This window comes from Chiloscyllium punctatum, chromosome 12 (genome assembly GCF_047496795.1).
Source record: "Chiloscyllium punctatum isolate Juve2018m chromosome 12, sChiPun1.3, whole genome shotgun sequence".
NCBI lineage: Eukaryota > Metazoa > Chordata > Chondrichthyes > Orectolobiformes > Hemiscylliidae > Chiloscyllium > Chiloscyllium punctatum.
This window is the reverse complement of record NC_092750.1, coordinates 42,950,741-42,969,957: the sequence shown is the minus strand read 5'-3', so window position 1 is coordinate 42,969,957 and position 19,217 is coordinate 42,950,741. Positions and strand designations below refer to the sequence as shown.

Genomic DNA, 19,217 nt, shown 5'->3' with positions numbered 1-19,217 from the left:
GCACACCTGGCGTCAAGGAGAGTATCATTTTCCTCGCGCTTTATTAGATTTTTCGGTCTTTTCAAAGGAATGCGTTTTAAAATTCATTTTAAAAAATATATATATTTTAACGCCTTTAAAGACCAACTTTCATTTAGGCGATCGGAAATATCTAAATTAAACATGATATTTATGACATCTTTATGATAAACATGAAGAGAAAGGGGCGGTGCTATTGAGTTGTTTTTGATCTCTTGTGGATTCGTGGTGCTGGAAGAGCACAGCAGTTCAGGCGGTTGTGTGGCAGTTCATTAAGAGCCTGCGAATTTGAGTTTTGTAATTTCTTGAATGGAGGCTGGGAGTGTGTACACGCAGGACCACACCATACAATAACTGAGGATCCAAATAATTATATTTTGACATAACAGAACAAAAATGTCTTTAGTTTGACGTATCCTTTATTTTTAACCGACTATGGTAAAACTTGAAGTGTAGTCATTTTTGTTCCCGATTTAAGAGACCCCAAAGTGAAAGTTAGCTTCTGCCTGAATCCGGCACTATGGCTAGGTACCTGTTCCACAAGTCATATCACTCAAAGTCATGAGAAAAACAGCACATTTTCACTTGTTGCTTAATCACTGGGGAAGGTGATATTGTTCGAAACAAAGTCTTACATCGGATGCGCAGAAACGTAGAGGGTTCATGTTGTGGCAGTAAAAGAAACACATACCGGTTTCTGTTGCACCGGGACGCTGACATTAAAAGGGTGCGCTGAGCACGGTCCTCAATATGTTTCGCAGTGTCCACGCACACGGGGAGGTGTTGCCGCTGGTTCATTGCCCCCGGGTGTATTGAAGGTGCAGAGCGCAGAGAGCCGGATGACGGTTGCAACTGCTATCCTATGTTTGGAGTGTGGGAGGTTGCAGGTTATGTAACCGGGGGAGTGCAGCGCTGCCTCAGGTGCCGCTTCGTGTGACGCGCGCGCGGGGCGGACGGCACGTGGTGCGAGCGCGTGCCTACTCACCCCCTCTCCCCACTCCCGCCGGCCGGCTGGCCGCGCGCCGTCCTTCAGCTCGCGCCGCGCCCACAGGTAGGTCTCGGCTGGTGCCGTAACGGTCGCTGCATCCCAACCGTAACGGTATTTGCTGTAAAATGTATCCTAGTTAAATGTGTGTCTCTCTTTTTATTTCTCCCCCCATCACCGTTTGCCGCAGCCTTTGGGTTCTCCCTCAGAGCGACGCCGGTCCTTCCGGAGTGAAACCTTTGAGAATCGGGGGGGGCAATAAAGGTTCAGTTCTCTTTTAATCTGTGAAGGCGCTGACCCAACGCGACTGTCGTTGAACTCGGCTGTTTTCAGGTTTGTGTTGATGTTGTTTCGGTGACAGTTGAGCATCCGGGGGGGATTTCTGGCTGTACCTGTAACCCCTACCACCCCGGTTATGGTGCAGCGTGGCTGGTGGAGGTGCAGTTCTTCCCCCCCCCCCCCCCGCCGCCACTGTTTGTGCTGCAAATGTTAAAAGGTCTGCATGTCCGAATCAAATGTTTTGACTTCTTGTTTTGCACGGAGTAAAAGACGATTTCGTTCTCTCTTTGGAGTAAACCTTCATTGGTGTAGTGGTAAAATGGAAGCTCTTCTCTGTCTGTCTTCTCTCTCCTCCACCCACCCAGCCCGATCATTTTGAGAAGGAGCCAGCAGGTTTGCAATCAGGAATTGGGAGTGGTGGGTTGCCTGCTTCGTAAATCAAAAACATGTAACTGTCAGGTTTAAGGGCACATGATTTTATCTTCAACCGAATGCTTTGGAACAGACTGCGATTTAACAACCTTTTAAACTCTCATTTTGATGCTTTGAAAGATCCTCGTCAGGTATGAATTTGGACTGAATTATGAATTACAGAGGGGTGAATTAATTTTTTTTCACATTTATCCCTTGTGCAGTTCATGAAAGGAGGCGTGTGAGGAGATTTGTGTCGCTGCCCCCCAAGAACCCCCTATATTTCTAGTTCAGAGAAATTGCCACTACATTGCTGCTTCCCTTACAGTACAATGGGAGTTATGTACTGACCTCCCAGCAGCGGTCATGACCGGGGACCCAAGATGTACCAGGAAATAGATAGGGCATGTTAGAAAGGCAAGGTCATGGTGATCATAGGGAACTTCAATATGCAGGCGGACTGGGTGAATAATGTTGCCAGTGGATCCAAAGAAAGGGAATTCACGGAATGCTTACAGGATGGCTTTTTGGAACAGCTTGTGATGGAGCCCACAAGGCTATTCTGCACTTAGTTATGTGTGATAAGCCAGACTTTAAAAAAGATCTTAAAGTAAGGGAACATTGGGGAGGCAGCGATCATAATATGGTAGAGTTCATTCTGCAGTTTGAAAGACAGAAGGCAAAATTTGATGTAATGGTTTTATAGTTAAATAAAGGTAATTTTTTTTTCACATTTATCCCTTGTGCAGTTCATGAAAGGAGGGGTGTGAGGAGATTTGTGTTGCTGCCCCCCACAGAACCCACTATATTTCTAGTTCAGAGAAATTGCCACTACATTGCTGCTTACCTTCTGTCTTTCAAACTGTAGACTGAACTCTACCATATTATGATCGCTGCCTCCCCAGTGTTCCCTTACTTTAAGATCTTTTTAAAGTCTGGCTTATTACACATAATTACAGGGGCATAAGAGAGGAACTAATGAAAATTGACTGGAAGCAGAGCCTATTGGGGAAGACAGTTGAGCAATGGCAGGAGTTTCTGGGTGTAATTGAGGACACAGTACAGAGGTTCATCCCAAAGGAAAAAAAGAGGTTATCTGGGGAGGGGTGAGACAGCCATGGCTGACAAAGGAAGTCAAGAAATGTATCAAAGAAAAACAGAGAGCCTATAAAGTGGCCAAGAGCACTGGGAAATCAGAAGATTGGGAAGACTACAAAAACAAACAGAGGATAACAAAGAGAGAAATAAGGAAGGAGAGGATCAAATATGAAGATAAGCAAGCTAGTAATATTAGAAATGATAGTAAAAGTTCATTTCAATATATAAGAAACAAACGAAGGCAAAAGTAGAAATTGGACCACTCCAAATTGATGCTGGAAGACTAGTGCTGGGAGATAAGGAAATATCTGAAGAACTTAATAAGTACTTTGTGTCAGTCTTCACAATGGAAGACATAAGTAATATCCCAACAATTAAGTAGAGTTGGAGGGCAGAGGTGAGTATGGTAGCCATTACGAAAAAGAAAGTGCAAGAAAAGCAAAAGGTCTAAAAATCGGTAAATCTCCTGGCCCCAATGGGCTACATTCTAGAGTTCTGAGAGACGTGGCTGAGGAAATAGTGGAGGCGCTGACTGTGATCATTGAAAAATCACTGGAGTCAGGGAAAATCCCAGATGATTGGAAAATTGCTGTTGTAACCCCCGGTTCAAGAAAGAATCAAGACAAAAGATGGAAAATTATAGGCCGATTAGCCTAAACTCAGTTGTAGGTAAAATTCTACAATGCATCGTTAAGGATGCGATTTCTAAATTCTTGGAAGTGCAGAGACTAAATCCGCATGGATTTAGTAAGGGTAGGTCGTGCCTGACCAACCTGTTAGAATTCTTTTGAAGAGGTAACAAGTAGCTTAGACCAGGGAAACCCAGTGGATGTCATCTAACTAGACTTCCAAAAGACCTTTGTTAAGGTGCCTCACGGGAGGCTGCTGAGAAAGGCAAGGGCCCATGGTGTTCGAGGTGAGCTACTGGCATGAACTGGGGGATTGGCTGTCTGACAGAAGGCAGAGAGTTTTAAAAGGTTCTTTTCGGAATGGCAGCTGGTGACAAGTGGGGTCCTGCAGGGTTCAGTGTTGGGGCTGCAGCTGTTCACTTCATATATTAATGATCTGGATGAAGCGACGGGAGCATTCTGGCGAAATTCGTCAATGATACAAAGTTAGGTGGACAGGCAGGTAGTGCTGAGGAGATGGGGAGGCTGCAGAAAAATGTACAGTTTAGGAGAGTGGTCTAGGCTGATAAAATTCAACATGAGCAAGTGTGAGGTCTTGCACTTTAGACAAAAGAATATAGGCATGGACTATTTTTAAACAGTTAGAAAATTCATTAAGCCAAAATACAAAGAGATCTGGGAGTGCTAGGATTCTCTAAAGATTGATTTGCAGGTGATTAAGAAAGCAAATGTAATGTTATCGTTTATCTCAAGAGGGTTGGAATATAAAAGCAGCGATATACTTCTGAGACTTTATAAAGCTCTAGTTAGGCCCCATTTAGAATACTGTGTCCAATTTTGGGTCCCACATCTCAGAAAGGACCTACTGGCACTGGAGCGTGTCCAGCGGAATTCACATGGATGATCCCTGGAATGGTAGGCCTAACATATGGTGATCAGCTGAGGATCCTGGGATTGTATTCATTAGAGTTTAGAAGGTTGAGGGGAGATCTAAAAGAAACGTACAAGATAATGCATGGCTTAGAAAGGGTGGATGCTGGGAAGTTGTTTCCATTAGGCGGGGAGCCTAGGACCTGGGGACATAACCTTTGAAATTAGAGGGGGTCAATTTAGAACAGAAATGAGGAGACATTTCTTCAGCCATAGAGTGGTGGGCCTATGGAATTCATTGCTATGGAGTACAGTAGAGGCTGGGACGTTGGGTATCTTCAAGGCAGAGATTGATCAATTCTTGCTCTCGCAAGGAATTAAGGGCTACAGGGAGAGAGTGAGTAAGTGGAATCAGCCATGATTAACTGGCAGAGTGGACTCGATGGGCCGAATGGCCTTGCTTCCACTCCTATGTCTAATGTTTTATAATCTACTATGCAGTCTACCTTTTTATTCTCCAAAGAAAGTGTCGATAGAAATATTCCCTGATTTCCAAAAATACAAATCAAGATTTTGAAACATTCATTAGACCTTACACCTTTGTTAACTATCGCTTGTTGTTCCTTACAATAAAACTTGTGCATCTCAGGAACCATTCTGAAACTTAATTTTTGTATTCAGTAGACAATAAGGCACTTAATAGGGTGGAGGAACAAAGATCTGGGAAAACGCATACATCCGTCACTGAGTATCATGGCAGGTATATAAAACCTCAGAGGTCTAACAAAGTACAGGCCTGTGGATGAATAGTATTCGGAAGCTGTGGATTTTCTTGAAAGTTTGAGATGTTACTCTCCACAGATGTCTCAGTTTGTTCCTCCTACAAGAGGAAAAATCTCAATGAATGCCCAGTTATTGCCACCGCTTGCATGCAATTAAAAACTTTAATATAGTGTCCCTCCTAATAGTTTGTATGGCACAGTGGGAGTCTCCCTAACTGAACCATGAAGCTGTGGGTTCAAGTTTTGCCTGCTTTAGAAGTGTGTCACAGCATATCTGAACAGTCTTATTTTAAAATATCTACAATTATCAGACATGATAGAACTCTAAAATTAAAATTACTGAAAGATTTTGATGAAAATGTGAAAAAACTATATCTACCTGAATCGGTCCACAGCAATGGGACATAATAAAATAGTCACTAATGAACCAATAAAGAATTTAAGAGAATTTTCCTTGTATAATGCTACATGGGCTTTTTAAGCAGATAAGTATCAACATGTTTGAGGGAACCTTGGAACAAACATGAGAGATGTGGAAGAATAAAAGGATAATGGTGAGAAATAGTATACTGGGCAAAAACTTGTCCTGAGTATGAGTACTGATGGGTGCATTTCTTTTTCTCAAGATTAGTTCTGGAAAAGCACAGTAGGTCAGGCAGCATCCGAGGAGCAGGAAAATTGGCATTTTGGGCAAAAACCCTTCATCAGGAATGAGACCTCTGATGCTGCCTGACCTGCTATGCTTTTCCAGCCCTATTCTAATTTTGACTCTAATCTCCCAACATCTGCAGTACCCACTTCCACCCAGCATTTCTTTTTAAGTTTGTGTGTAAAACATTCTGTATAATTATTTCACAATGTCAATGCATATCTATCCTGGACCTTCGATCAGTGACTCCATTAAATTGCTTGCCTGTACACCATCTTCTGATCAGCGCAGGCCAAACACCCATTTTCCTTCAAGTTAACGTATGTGTTGCCACTCAAAAATAATTATCGCAAACTTAAAATCCATGTTCAACAGAAAAAAATGTAGATGTCAAATAAACATTTACAGACTCCCTTTTAAAGGAATTATTAATTTTGTCTTTGTGCCTTTGCAGTATGTCAGCTACTCTAGAAAAACATTTCTTATCCCAGTTTAGGCTCAAAGTCATAAAGCACAGAAACAGATCCTTCAGCCGAACTCGTCTATGCAGATCAGGTTTCCTAAATGGAACTAATCCTATTTGCCTGTGTTTCATGATTATCCCTCTATACCCTTCTGATCCACATACCTGCCCAAATGTCTTTTAAATGTTGTAAATTTACCTGTCTCTACCCCTTTTTCTGACACAGCTCGTTCCAAATTCACGCTGTCCTCTGTGCTCCAGGTCCCTTTTAAATCTTTCCCCTCTCACTTTAAATCTATTCTCTCTAGTTTTGGACTCCTACATCCTGGGAAAGAGACCTTCGCTATTCACCTTATTTTTGCCTCAAGATTTTATGAGCCTCTATAAGGTCACCCCTCAGCATCCTATGCTCAAGAGCAAAAGGTCCCAGCCTATCCACCCTCTTCTGCCTCAAACCTTCCAGTCTCAGTCACATGCTTGTAAATCTTCGTGCACCCTTTCCAGTTTAGTAACTTTAGTTCCTATAGCAGGGTGACCAGAATTCTCTGCAGTACTCCAAATATGGCCTTAACAATGTCATGTACAGCTGGGATATGATGCCCCAACTCCTGAACTCGATGCTTTGACCAATGAAGACAACCATGCCAAATGCTTTCTTCACCCCCCTGTCTACCTATGATGCCACTTTCGAGAAACTACATACCTGCACCCCTACAGGTCTCTGTTCAACAACAATCCGCAGGACCCTACCAGTAACGGTATAAATACTACCCTGGTTTGTCTTGCCAAAATGCAAAACCTCACATTTATCTGAATTAAACTCCATCTGCCCTTCTTTATCTCAGTGGATCAAGATTGTGTTGTGTTCTTCACTGTACCACAAATTTTGGTCTCATCCACAAACTTAGTAACCATGCCTCCTATATTTTCATCCTGATAGTTGAAATAATTGAAGAACAGCAGTAGACCCAGCAATGATCTTTGAGGCATGCCGCTGGTCACAGGCCTCCAGTCTAAACAACGACCGTCTACCACCACCCTCTGTCTCCTACCACCAAGCCAATTTTGTATCCAATAGGCTAGCTCTCCTTGGATCTCCTGTGATCTAACCTTACTAAAGTCAATATAGACAATGTCTACTGCTCTGCCTTCACCTGTATTCTTAGTCACCTCTCCTGAATCCTCTAGCTCTGTGCCTGTTACCCTTACCGCATGTTGGTTGGGAGAGAAGAACAAGAAAGAGTTACTGAAGTTGCACAGGGTGGTAGTGTGACTGCACTTGGATTACTACGTGGGTTTGGAGCTCCATGCTTTTGGAAGGTTATACTCATTACAGATGGTACAATGAAGTATCACTAAATTTGTTCTTGGAATGGGTGTGCTGCTCTGTCATGAGATAGTAGGGAAATTAGGCCTATAGACTCTAGAGTTTAGAAGAATGTGAGGTGGTCTTGAGATCTGCTAGATTCTGAAGGACCATGATAGGGTCGAGACAGGTTGTTGCCTCACTAGCTAGAGGATCTATAACATGGGGGCGCAGTTTTGGAATTTAGCAATGATCATTTAGAATCTGGGTCATTGAATTTATAGATATTTTTGGACAAGGGAGTCTTGGGTTCCAGGGGCAGTCATGAAAGTGGAGTTGAGACCAGAATCATATTAGCCACAATCTTGTCAAATTGTAAAGCAGGCGTGAAGTGATGGACAGTCTATTCCTGGTATGTTCTGTTTCTGATTGAGATGATAAGTTTCTTCTCTTGATTTGTTAATTTTGGAATTCTTTACCACCAAGGGTTGGGATAGAGTTTAATTTGAATGAAGGTATTGTAATTTGATAAAACAAACAAGGGCAGGACTTGTACAATTAGGGTTATAGAACAGGGAGACCTTGGGGTTCAGGTACGTAGTTCTTTGAAGTTTGCATCACATGAAGACAGGATGGTTAAGAACGTGTTTAGCATATTTGTCTTTATTGCTCAGACCTTTTGAGAATAGGAGTATGGATTCTGTGTTGAGGTTGTAGAGGACATCGGTAAGGACTCTTCTGGAGTACTGTGTCCAGTTCTGGTCACCTTGTTATAAAAAGAATATTATTAAGCTGGAGAGAGTTCAGAAAAGATTTCAGGATGGTGCCAGGAATGGAGGGTTTGAGTTTGAGGAGAGGCTGGTTAGGCCTCCTTAATAGATCATCTTAGATGATCGTATGCGCCTTAATGAGCCACAGGATAGACCAAAAGGACATAGCACACAGTGAGGTACAGCCCTTCGCCCCACAATGTGCTGAGGATTAATCCTAATCTAAAATAAAATAACCTACGCACTTCTCAATTTACTGCTGTCCATGTGAATGTCCCGCAGTCACTTGAATGTCCCTAGTGACTCTGCTGCCACCATCATCGCTGACGGTGCATGGAATGCGTTCACAACTCTCTGCGTAAAGAACCCACCTCTGACATCTCCTCTATACCTTTCTCCTAACATCTTAAAACTGTGACCCCTCATGGCAGTCAGTCCTGCCCTGGGGTAAAGTCTCTGGCCATTCATGCTTCTCATTACCTTGTATACCTTGATCAGGTCACCTCGCTTCCTCCTCTTCTTCAGAGAGAAAAGTCCGAGTTTAGTCAACCTCTGTTCGTAAGCCAAGCCCTCCAGTCCAGGCAGCATCCTGGTAAACCTTCTTTGCACCCTCTCCAAAGCCTCCGCATTTTTGCTGTAATTGGGTGACCAGAACTGAACGCAATTTTCCCAGTGTGGGCTTGCCAGATTTTTGTAGAGCTGCAACAAACCTCGTGGCTCTTAAACTCGATCCCCCTGTTAATGATTGGAGGAGAGGTAAAATGGGATCGTATAGTCATTTGACAATACTGTTAACAGTAGAAAGTGGTGTTCAGTAAAATGTAGAAGAAATAAGTTTTTTTCCAAAAGGAAAGAACAAATAGTACTAGTGGATCTCCATGAATCAATAAAGACATAAGGGAACATTCAATGATTTTAAAAAGCATATAGGCACCTCAGTTACAAAGGGATGTTTTCGACAGGGATAGGACCATTCCAAGATAGATAACAAAGTACTATTGATAGTAATTGATGTAGAGATGTTCAAGTCTGAAGAATTTCAAAAAATTGAGGACAAATGAAGTTTGCTGAAATTATTTAAAGGTGCAAATAAGAGGTAAGTGGGTTTGATTTAATTGACTTCATTGGAGAGGTGGGTTATGGGTGACCAGGACTTGGAATAAAGTATTCATAGATTTTTATCACTCAAAGAATAGATGGATTGGAAAGGAGTGTAAGAGCACTGTTGCTAAAAGACAGGATCAGAGTGGATCATTGTTTAAAGCTTCTAGATGGCGAATACGTTTGGGCGGAACTAAGACAAAATGGGCAGGAAACATTGGTGTAAGTTGTTTATAGGCCACCAAACTGTAGTGGTAATGTTTGCAAGATATAAATCAAGAAGTTACACATGCAAGTAATGTGATTTTATAAAGTAAGAAATGACGTCTTTATATATACACTGGGTGAATCTGATTAGAGTCATAGAGATGTACAGCATGGAAACAGACCCTTCAGACCAACCTGTCCATACCGACCAGATATCCCAACCCAATCTAGTCCCACCTGCCAGCACCCAGCCTATATCCCTCCAAACCCTTCCTATTCCTACACCCATCCAAATGCCTCTTAAATGTTGCAATTGTACCAGCCTCCACCACATCCTCTGGCAGCTCATTTCATACACATACCACCCTCTGCGTGAAAACGTTGCCCCTTAGGTCTCTTTTATATCTTTCCCCTCTCACCCTATGCCCTCTAGTCTGGACTCCCTGACCCCAGGGAAAAGACTTTGTCTATTTATCCTATTCATGCCCCTCATAATTTTGTAAATCTCTATAAGGTCACCCCTCAGCCTTAAACGCTCCAGGGAAAACAGTCCCAGCCTGTTCAGCCCCTCCCTGTAGCTCAACTCCTCCAACCCTGACAACATCCTTGTAAATCTTTTCTGAACCCTTTCAAGTTTCACAACATCCTTCCAATAGGAAGGAGACCAGAATTGCTTGCAATATTCCAACAGTGGCCTAACCAATGTCCTGTATAGCTGCAACATGACCTCCCAACTCCTGTACTCAATACTCTGACCAATAAAGGAAAGCCTACCAAACGCCACCTTCACTATCCTATCTACCTGCGACTCCACTTTCAAGGAGCTATGAACCTGCACTCCAAGGTCTGTTTGTTCAGCAACACTCCCTAGGACCTTACCATTAAGTGTATAATTCCTGCTAAGATGTGTCTTCCCAAAAAGGAACACCTTGCATTTATCTGAATTAAACTCCATCTGCCACTTCTCAGCCCATTGGCCCATCTGGTCCAGATCCTGTTGTAATCTGAGGTAATCCTCTTCGCTGTCCACTACACCTCCAATAATGCGGTCGATGGTGTGTTCCTAAAGTGTGCGTGGGTGTCTGAATCAATACATTGAGAAACCAACTAGAGATTGGGATATCTTGTATTATGTCATCTGATGGGGTTAATCCATTATCTTGCTGTAAAGGAATCATTAGGAAATGTGACCCCCAATATGACAAGAGTTTTACATTAAGTTTGAAAGTGATTTAGTTTATTCTGAAATAAAAGTCCTAAATCTGAACAGAGGGAACTGAAGGTATGAAGGGTGAGTTGGCTGTGGTTTTGGAAATACATTTAAATATTTGAGAGACAATGTCTAGTATTTTTAGTGGTAGTATATGGTCTTCTAATAGATCTACATTCTTCTAAGGCACAAAACCCAACAGGAAAGGTGGATCCACTGTACTTAACAAAAATGAATACAATTTTTAAATCAAAAGAAGTGGCTTATGACAATGTCAGTAAATGATAAGGCTGAGGATTGGAATCAATTTAGAATCCAGCAAACAATGACTAAGAAACTAACAAAGGGAAAAGAGAACATGGGTGCAAGCAACTAAATTTAAAGATAGATGATAAAAACATCTTTATGTATATGGAAAGGAAAAGATGTTAGTCCTTTACAGGTGAAAAATTAATTCATAATAGAGAACAAATGCTGGAGAAGCTAAAATGCTTTGTGCTCCTCTTCAGTGAGGAAGGTACAGAAAGTCTTCCAGAATGAGTCAAGGTTAAAAATCACACAGCATCAGGTTATAGTCCAACAGGTTTATTTGGAAGCACACTAGCTTTCGGAGTGCCGCTCCTTCATCAGGCATTGTTCTGAAAGCTAGTGTGCTTCCAATTGGACTATAACCTGGTGCTGTGAGATTTTTAACTTTGTACACCCCAGTCCAGCACTGGCATCTCCAAAGAATGAGTCAAGGAAATGTGAAACTGAAAAGTTTGCATTAATAATGTGGTCTAAAATAATCATTTTTCTGACTGGATTGATGAATCTTGTGGGTTAGATAAAATGCATACCAGAATATTAAGAGATGACTAAAAGAATGAATATTTTTTCTAAATTCTGGAAAGTTTCCTTGAGACTGGAAAGTAGCTAATGTAACCAAGACTCTGTTACTTAGTAATTGAGAGAGGAAACAGAACTATAGACCTATTAGTTTGACTTCAGTAGTATTTAAAATATTAATTTATAAAAAGTGTGATAACAAAGCACTTAAATAATTGAACAGAATCAGCATGGATTTATGAAAAGGAAATCATGTTTGACAAACAGCACCTTTTTTAGGATGTAAAAAGAGAACCTATGGTTGTGGTGCATTTGAAATTTCAGAAGGCTTTTATTAAAATTCCATACAAGCTCGTAAATAACATTATAGCACATGGAATTGGGGCAAATGCACTGCTAATGGATGGAGAATTGGTCAATAGACAGAAAGCAGTCAGGATAAACCAGCCAATCTCAAGATGGCAGATTATTATCAGTGAAGTACTACAAGGATCTGTGTTTGGGTATGTGGCCAAATTGCAATTTTTACAAATTTGTTCAGGATACAAAATTAGGTGCAAATGGGAGTTGTGAAGAGGTTGCATGGAGTCTTCAAGGAAATTTAGCAGGCTAAGTGAATGGACAAGAACATGACAGATGGAATATAATGAGAATAAGAGAAGTTATCCACTTTGGTAGAAAAAAGAACAATGCAGAGTATTTTTCAAATAGTGCAAGGTTAGAAAGTGTTGATTTCCAAAGTGACTTGGGTATTTTTGTTCTTGACTCACTGAAGCTAGCATGCAGTTACAGCAAGAAATTAGAAAGGCATATGATTTGTTGGCTTTCATTATAAGGGAATTTGAGTACAAGAGGAAATATGTCTTGCTGCACTTATATTGAGCCTGGGTGAGAATGCAGCTGGAGTTTTGTGTGCAGTTTGGTCCCCTTATCCAAGGAAGGATGTTCCTGCTGTAGAGGGATTACATCAAGGAGTTCACCAGACTTATCCCCAGAATGGTAGGATTGCTATTTGGAGAAATTGACTAGATTGCCCGTATATTGCCAGAAATTTCAGAGACGTGATTTCATTGAAAGTTACAAAATTCTTAGCAGGAATAGGTTTGGGATCTTTCACTTTGCCGGTGACTCTAAAATCAGGGAACACAATCTCCCAGAAATGGGGCAGGCCAGTTAAGACTGAGAAGATTAATTTACTCAAGAATGTGAACTTTTAAACTTTTGTATTAATTTGATAATATAGTGTATTGGGATATAAATACATAAAGGTGAGCTACAGAATAACAAGATCAAATGTCACACCTGGAAGATGTGGTAGGATTTTTAAAAATTTAATTTTTTACTAATGTTTGAAAATGTTTGAATTTGCATGAACTTTAACTGGATCAATTGTAATTTTCCTGGGAAATAAATGCCAGTACAACTTGGCAACCTTTTTCCTGCAACCAATACCATCAGGAAAATAACGTGGCTGGCCGACAGCAGAGAGTGCTACAGACAGAAAGGAGAACGATAAACAGAGCTTAAGGGTGAATCTGATCAGTGAACAGAGGAAGACACAAGGAAAAGGTAGACAGCAACTCTGTGCAAAGAGGTTTTGTTGTCAGAAAAGGATACGGGAATGCTTTGACATACTCTGGAAGTTGGTTAAGAAATTCTTAAATCAGAGAAGCTGCGTGCATAGCTTGGCGATGCTAAAGGACTGCATGTTGTAAAGGTAGCTTTGAACTGAGATGTTTTTAGTCAGTTAAAAACGAACTCCAAAGCTGCACCATTAGGATTATTGTGACTTGAGAGACACCTAGTTCATAGATTAAAAATACAGTGCTGGAGAAACTCAGCAGGTCTGCCAGCATTTGTAGAGAGAAACAAAGTTAACATTTGAGTCCAATGTGACTCCTTTAACAGGTTTCTAGAAATGTGTATTGCCTAAAGTGGTTGTACTTGTGAAACTGAAAGATGAAAGCTGTTTCCTGATAGGACTCTGCATGAATAAAGAAAAGCATATTGTAAAGCTGTACAACTATTTGTGCTGAGCACTGAGATTGCAAAATATATCATTGTAATGGCTAATGTGAAATTTACTGTTTTGAGGTTTAGTAGTTATGTTATTCTGAATGTGAAAGTTACAACAAGTGGAATTTTGTTTAGTAATTTCTTCATGGTGTTATTAACAAATGTGATTTATTTTGGTTTACAGTTGCCTCACCGGGATAGTAACTCAAAGAAACGCAAGATTTTATTTCTAGACTGGTCTCCTCGGAGTTTGCAACAATACCAAAAAAAATTGAATTATCAATGACTCGGGATCATACAACAAGATTGCACATACACGAAAGTCAATGTCAACTAAACATCTGAAGAAGTCATACTGGGTTTAAAACGTCAACTTTGTTTCTGTCACTCTGTTGTTGCAGGAGCTGCCAAATGGGACTAGATTAATTTATGATATTTGGTTCGCATGGACGAGTTGGACAAGGGTCTGTTTTCGTGCAGTACGTCTTTATGACTCTATCACCTGTATTTGTCCAACATTCTTTTTGTTTCAGATTACAATATCTGCAGCATTTATCTTGTTAACTAAACGTTATGTAATCAGCTAATACACTAAACTGCAGATCATTGCCTTCATAACATGAACGAAACCTTTTATACTTTATAGCGCACTTGGTAGAATTTTAGTCTTTACAACAACCGGTACAAGACCCACTCTGAGCAGTACCTTTTTGCTGATCGTGCTAGAGTGAATTTTCCAGTGTTTTTAAATTTCCCAATTCCCTGTTTGAGAAGATCTGAGCTGCCACCGGTATACTTCCTGATGAGAATGTTTTCTCTTTGCTCTTTGGATCAGCTGTTGCCTTTCTGTCTCTTCCTCTTTCGAGGGCCTTTGACTTGATGAGCCTGGTTACATTAAGGCCAGTTACTACTTCCTTTTATCTACTGGTGTTAAAAATGGCACCCTGTTTTGAACATGGCTTAATCTGGGCTCCTGGACAACTAGGTTCTTCTGCTCCGATTTACTTCGCGTTCAAAGTAGACTGTTTAAAACAACCGTCCTATCAAGCCTTGCATTAATGAGACGGAATAAATTTGAAAAGTAGGGAGGTTATACCAAAAATAAAGAAATGTCTGAAGTTCTGGTTGCCATATTAAAAAGATGTTAAGGATTACAAAGATGATACCAGAAATATTATATATGTCAAGATAATATTAACAGACTGATATCTTCTTGAAAGAAGGATGACCTAAAAGATTTGTTTAAAATTCTGGGAGGTTGGTGGGGTAGGGTGCTGAAGTGTTGTAAGATGCCAGAAATTTAATTGGCCTGGTTCGCTGTGTTCTGAGTTCTCAACAGGGCGGCAATTTTAGCGCCTCCTGTTCACTCCATCTCCAGAAGCATCCTAAATCTACGAAAATCAATGGATATGGCGCTGGAGAAGCACAGCAGGTCAGACAGCATCGGAGGAGTAGAAAAGTGGACTCTTCGGGCCCAGACACTATTTGCTGTACATCTATTGACACTGGTTTCCGGAGCCTGAAGTCCTTACTGTCTCCTTAATCTACTAAAGCCTCGTATTTGATTACCTAATCCAAGTCTTTATTTAGGTTTGATTGGACGCCATATAAATGTATTTTCAGCATTGAAGGTCCTGCCTTATTGCACCGCCTCATTCATGTAACTACCGTTGGGGAAAATTATTTTCCAGCCATACCAGTTTACTGCTGAGCAATGTGATTTACACAGAGGAACTGTGTACACAGGATAAGTTGTAAGTCAATGATTTAAAGGAAATTCATGACACTGCTGTTACGTGTAGTTTTGAACTATTGAAGGACGGAAAGAGCATATGAATAATACATTTCAGAAGTTTCTGTAAAGAACTGTTTCGAACTAGCCATATGTCCTGCTCTGACAGTTCTGAACATGGATAAGTTTTAATAACCATATCAATTGTCACTTTATGAAGAAACAATTCGCAAACGTTGGAACACAGCGTGTGGATCGCGGACGTCTGTTTGAGATTAGATCTATATTTTCATCCGCTTCGGTTGAAAAATTTCCCCATTTAGACGAGTACATTGATGCTGGTTGAGAAAGCTCCAGTAAAACTGACAATAGGTGACTATAAATCTTTTCAGTCGCCTAGCAACTAATACAATGAAATTGTAAGTGGAAAAGGAATCGGTGACAGTCATTGTAATGGTTTACAACCGCAAATCCCGCATTTCTTAAAGCATGCCTCAGCTTTAAAAATTACACCACTACTTGTTTACGAGGTCTCTCCATTCTTAATAGTTTACCAATAGGTAACCGTTATGCAACGCAATAGTGCAGGTTATCTAACAAAAGATGAGGAAAAATAATTCCTAGAATTTTTTTCACAATTTACTCTTGGCTACTTTTTTTTATTGAAAGCAATTGTAACACTTTACCGAAAACGTGAGGCAATCAAAAGGTACAACTGACATTTTCACTATTGCTTTAATGTTGCCTTTGTATATTAAGGTTTTATCTTTCATTCCCACGGTGCAATACGTCTGACGACCTAAGCACGTGACTTGACTTTTGGTCCGGCTGTTGCCTTAATTTAATTTAAATAATTATAAATCATTACATGGGTGTAACATATGTAATGAAGCGATTGATGGGAGCGCTTTTGGAGACGTTTTAAAACAATAATTGTCGTTTTAAAGATCGTTGCAATGTGTGCGAACTGTATTTCGATTACAAATCGCTATTAGCGTTTGCAGAACAAATGTCGATTTGTGGAGAAGTGTTGTATTTTTAAGGAGTCGAATGTGACACATTTTGACTTCAACTTTAATCCATTTTCATATTATTCTGGCTTAATTTTTCTACATTGAAATGGAATTTCTTGGATTCATTTAATCGCTTAAACCTTAAAGGCTTTTCGTTTTTTTTTAAACGCCTTGCACCTTTATCTCGACAATGTGGACTATTTCAAAACCCAAATCCTCTCAGTCATCAAAATTGCTATTGTAACTGGGAAGGCCCCTTTAAGCACTTCTGAGCTCCAGATATTCTGGAATGATGAAGAGAGTCAGAAAGGGACACCTGTCTTTTCCTAACGCAGACCCTTCGAATCCACTTAAAACTGCTGTAATCGCCACTGATGTTGCTCCTGCCCTAACGCTTTGTATCCTGTTGCACCTTTGGTAGGAACCTAGAATTTATTATCTCGAATTTTTATTCGATTATTAATATTGCATAATGGTTTGTGCTTTTCAAAGCTTCCTTCTGTCCGTTCTTGTCTAAACGATTTAAGCTCCCTGTTCTAATTATTCATGTCTCAGGACTCGGGTGTGGATCCCATTATTGTTCGGTCCCTCTTGCAATTTTAAAATAGCTGGGAGGAGGTGTATTTTTGGTGTAGTCTGTTTACAGTTTTGAACCGGTTAAGCCATCTTTAGGTTATTGATATAAAGAACTTCTCTTTATCTGGTTCACTTGAAGATCAGCTTTTTACTCCTTGCTTTTCTGTTGTTTCCAGGAGAAGCAGTTTTCCGTTATCTCAAATTGATTTAAAGTGATCAAAAAGAGCACAAGCTGAATTCTGTGTGTTTAAAGCAAACTGCAACACCAAATCTAAAATTAAAACGCTCCAGCTGGTGAATACTGTTGCCACTCAGTTACAGGGGCGGGATGAGTGACCGGAAGACAGGGAATTTCCATTCACAATATTGTCGAGAACTGGTGGGGTACGCGAGCGCCACTCTCAGGATCTGTGGTTACGCAGTCGGCTATATTTTTTCTCTCTTTAGTATTAGTACTAACAGAGCTCTTTGACTAAGCGACACTGACCTACTTTGACATGTTCAATCGTAGCTCGAAAAAGCGAAACTCTAGCAGATGGGTGAGTATGTTGGGTTGAACTATGTTGTGTTATCGGGCATTCCGTTTCACCTTGCGTGCGAGTGTCTTGTGCTAACCTTCCTCTCACCCCCAATCGCGGACATAACCGAAACTGAAATATCCTGCAAAGATTAGGAAGTTGTCTGGTTACAGTGCAAGGTCGTCACTGTAACCAGACTGGCCTGTTTGTTTTTGGAGATCGGGGCGCGCACGTCAGATTTGAGAACCATGCAACAGGGATGGGCTGCATAGAGAGCGACTGTTCGAACCTGCTGCTCTACCTTGCTGTTCTGCTTGCGCTAGCAAGTTGTTAACGCCATGGTGTGAACCTTTTATGTGCTCACCTTTCACTAGTTTGCTTTTGTATATTCGGTTAATGGGCATGAAATGCGAATCAAGTTCTAAGAACTGGCAGTTGATTAGGGAATAGTACAGTACGTCAATCAAAGAGCGCTGTCTGGGACTGCTTCAATTGTGAATTGTAATGATCCCATTAAGATGTCTGGGAAGCGGAAAGAGATCCCATTGCGCGCACAGTACGTGCAAATTGTATTTTTTGAGATGTGATTACATTATTCTTGCTAAGTTTTCACTCTTGCTGCGAGTTTCTTAAAAGCAAATGCTTTTTTTATTAGAACATACCGTCAGTACACATGTTTGTCACGTATAATATGTTAAAGTCAGAATTTGTAAAGGGCCTTTTGAATTTTGGAAGACTATTTTTCAAGAAAAGTTCGAAAACACGATTCCTATAATGAGATTCCATGCACAGTTTCGCACCTTACGTTGTGACAAAATTCCCTTTCAAGTCTCTATTACATTCATTAATCTAATTAGCCTTTCAAGATGGAGTCCTTGAAATTGAGGATTATTAGTCAATATGTAGCAAACGGAGGAAAGAGGTTTAAATAGTCCAAATTGAACGCGTATATAGAATTTAAAACTAAGACGATAGGAACCTCAATCGTGAGCGAATCTTTCCTCAATTTTGGCTAAAAGAAATTGTTGCTACTAACGTGGTTATGGTAGTGACTTCAAGAAGCCCATTTTGCAGGTCATTTACTTCAGAGCGTGGTGGTTAGTTAATTTTTTTGAAAAAGTTTTTATGTTTAATGGAGGAATCAATTTCACTTGTGTCTTAATATTTTGCACCCTAAGTTAAAATGAGTTTGCTTTGTTGAACTCTTTGAATTAATCTGTCTAGCTAAATGGCTGTATATTTGCTCTGAATTTCCATAATCTTTCATTTTCTGGTGAAAAATCTTAGTTGTTGAATATTGCCATTTGTAGCTAAAATTTAGCAGAACTTCGATTCATAGATGTATACAGCACAGAAACCGACCCTTCAGTCCAACTTGTCCATGCCGACCAGCTATCCTAAATTAATCTAGTCTCGTTTGGCAGCATTTGGCACATATCTGTCTAAACCATTCCTATTCATACACCCATCTAGATGCCTTCTCCAGCCCTCGTCCACTTCCTCTGGCAGTTCATTCCATACACGAACCACCCTCTGCGTGAAAAGGTTGCCCCTCGCGTCCCTTTTAAATCTTGCCTCTCTCATCTTAAACCTATGCCTTTGAATTTTGGATTCCACTACCCTGGGGAGAAAAACCTCTATTTACCCTATCCATGCCCCTGGTCATTTTATAAATTTCTAAAAGGTCACCGGTCACTCTCCAGAAAATAACCTCAGTCTATCCAGCCTCATCTTACAGCTCAAACCTTCCAACCCT

The 19,217-nt window shown here is 40.6% G+C and overlaps 1 protein-coding gene across 4 annotated transcripts in view; it reads left to right on the top strand.

The window, feature by feature from the left end:
* The first annotated feature begins 956 nt into the window (after positions 1–956).
* prickle2b (prickle homolog 2b) overlaps positions 957–19,217 on the top strand; it is a 286,023-nt gene continuing 267,762 nt past the window's right edge. For 3 of the 4 annotated variants that reach the window (XM_072582475.1, XM_072582477.1, XM_072582476.1), the window contains exons 1-2: positions 957–1,069; positions 1,194–1,336. Coding sequence is in view for 1 of the 4 variants with exons in the window: in XM_072582473.1 (XP_072438574.1) it covers positions 17,441–17,482 (42 nt within the window). In the remaining 3 variants the exon portion in view is untranslated. Of the gene's footprint in view, positions 1,070–1,193; positions 1,337–13,806; positions 15,727–17,119; positions 17,483–19,217 lie in introns of all 4 variants that reach the window. The other variant, XM_072582473.1, reaches the window with a different exon arrangement.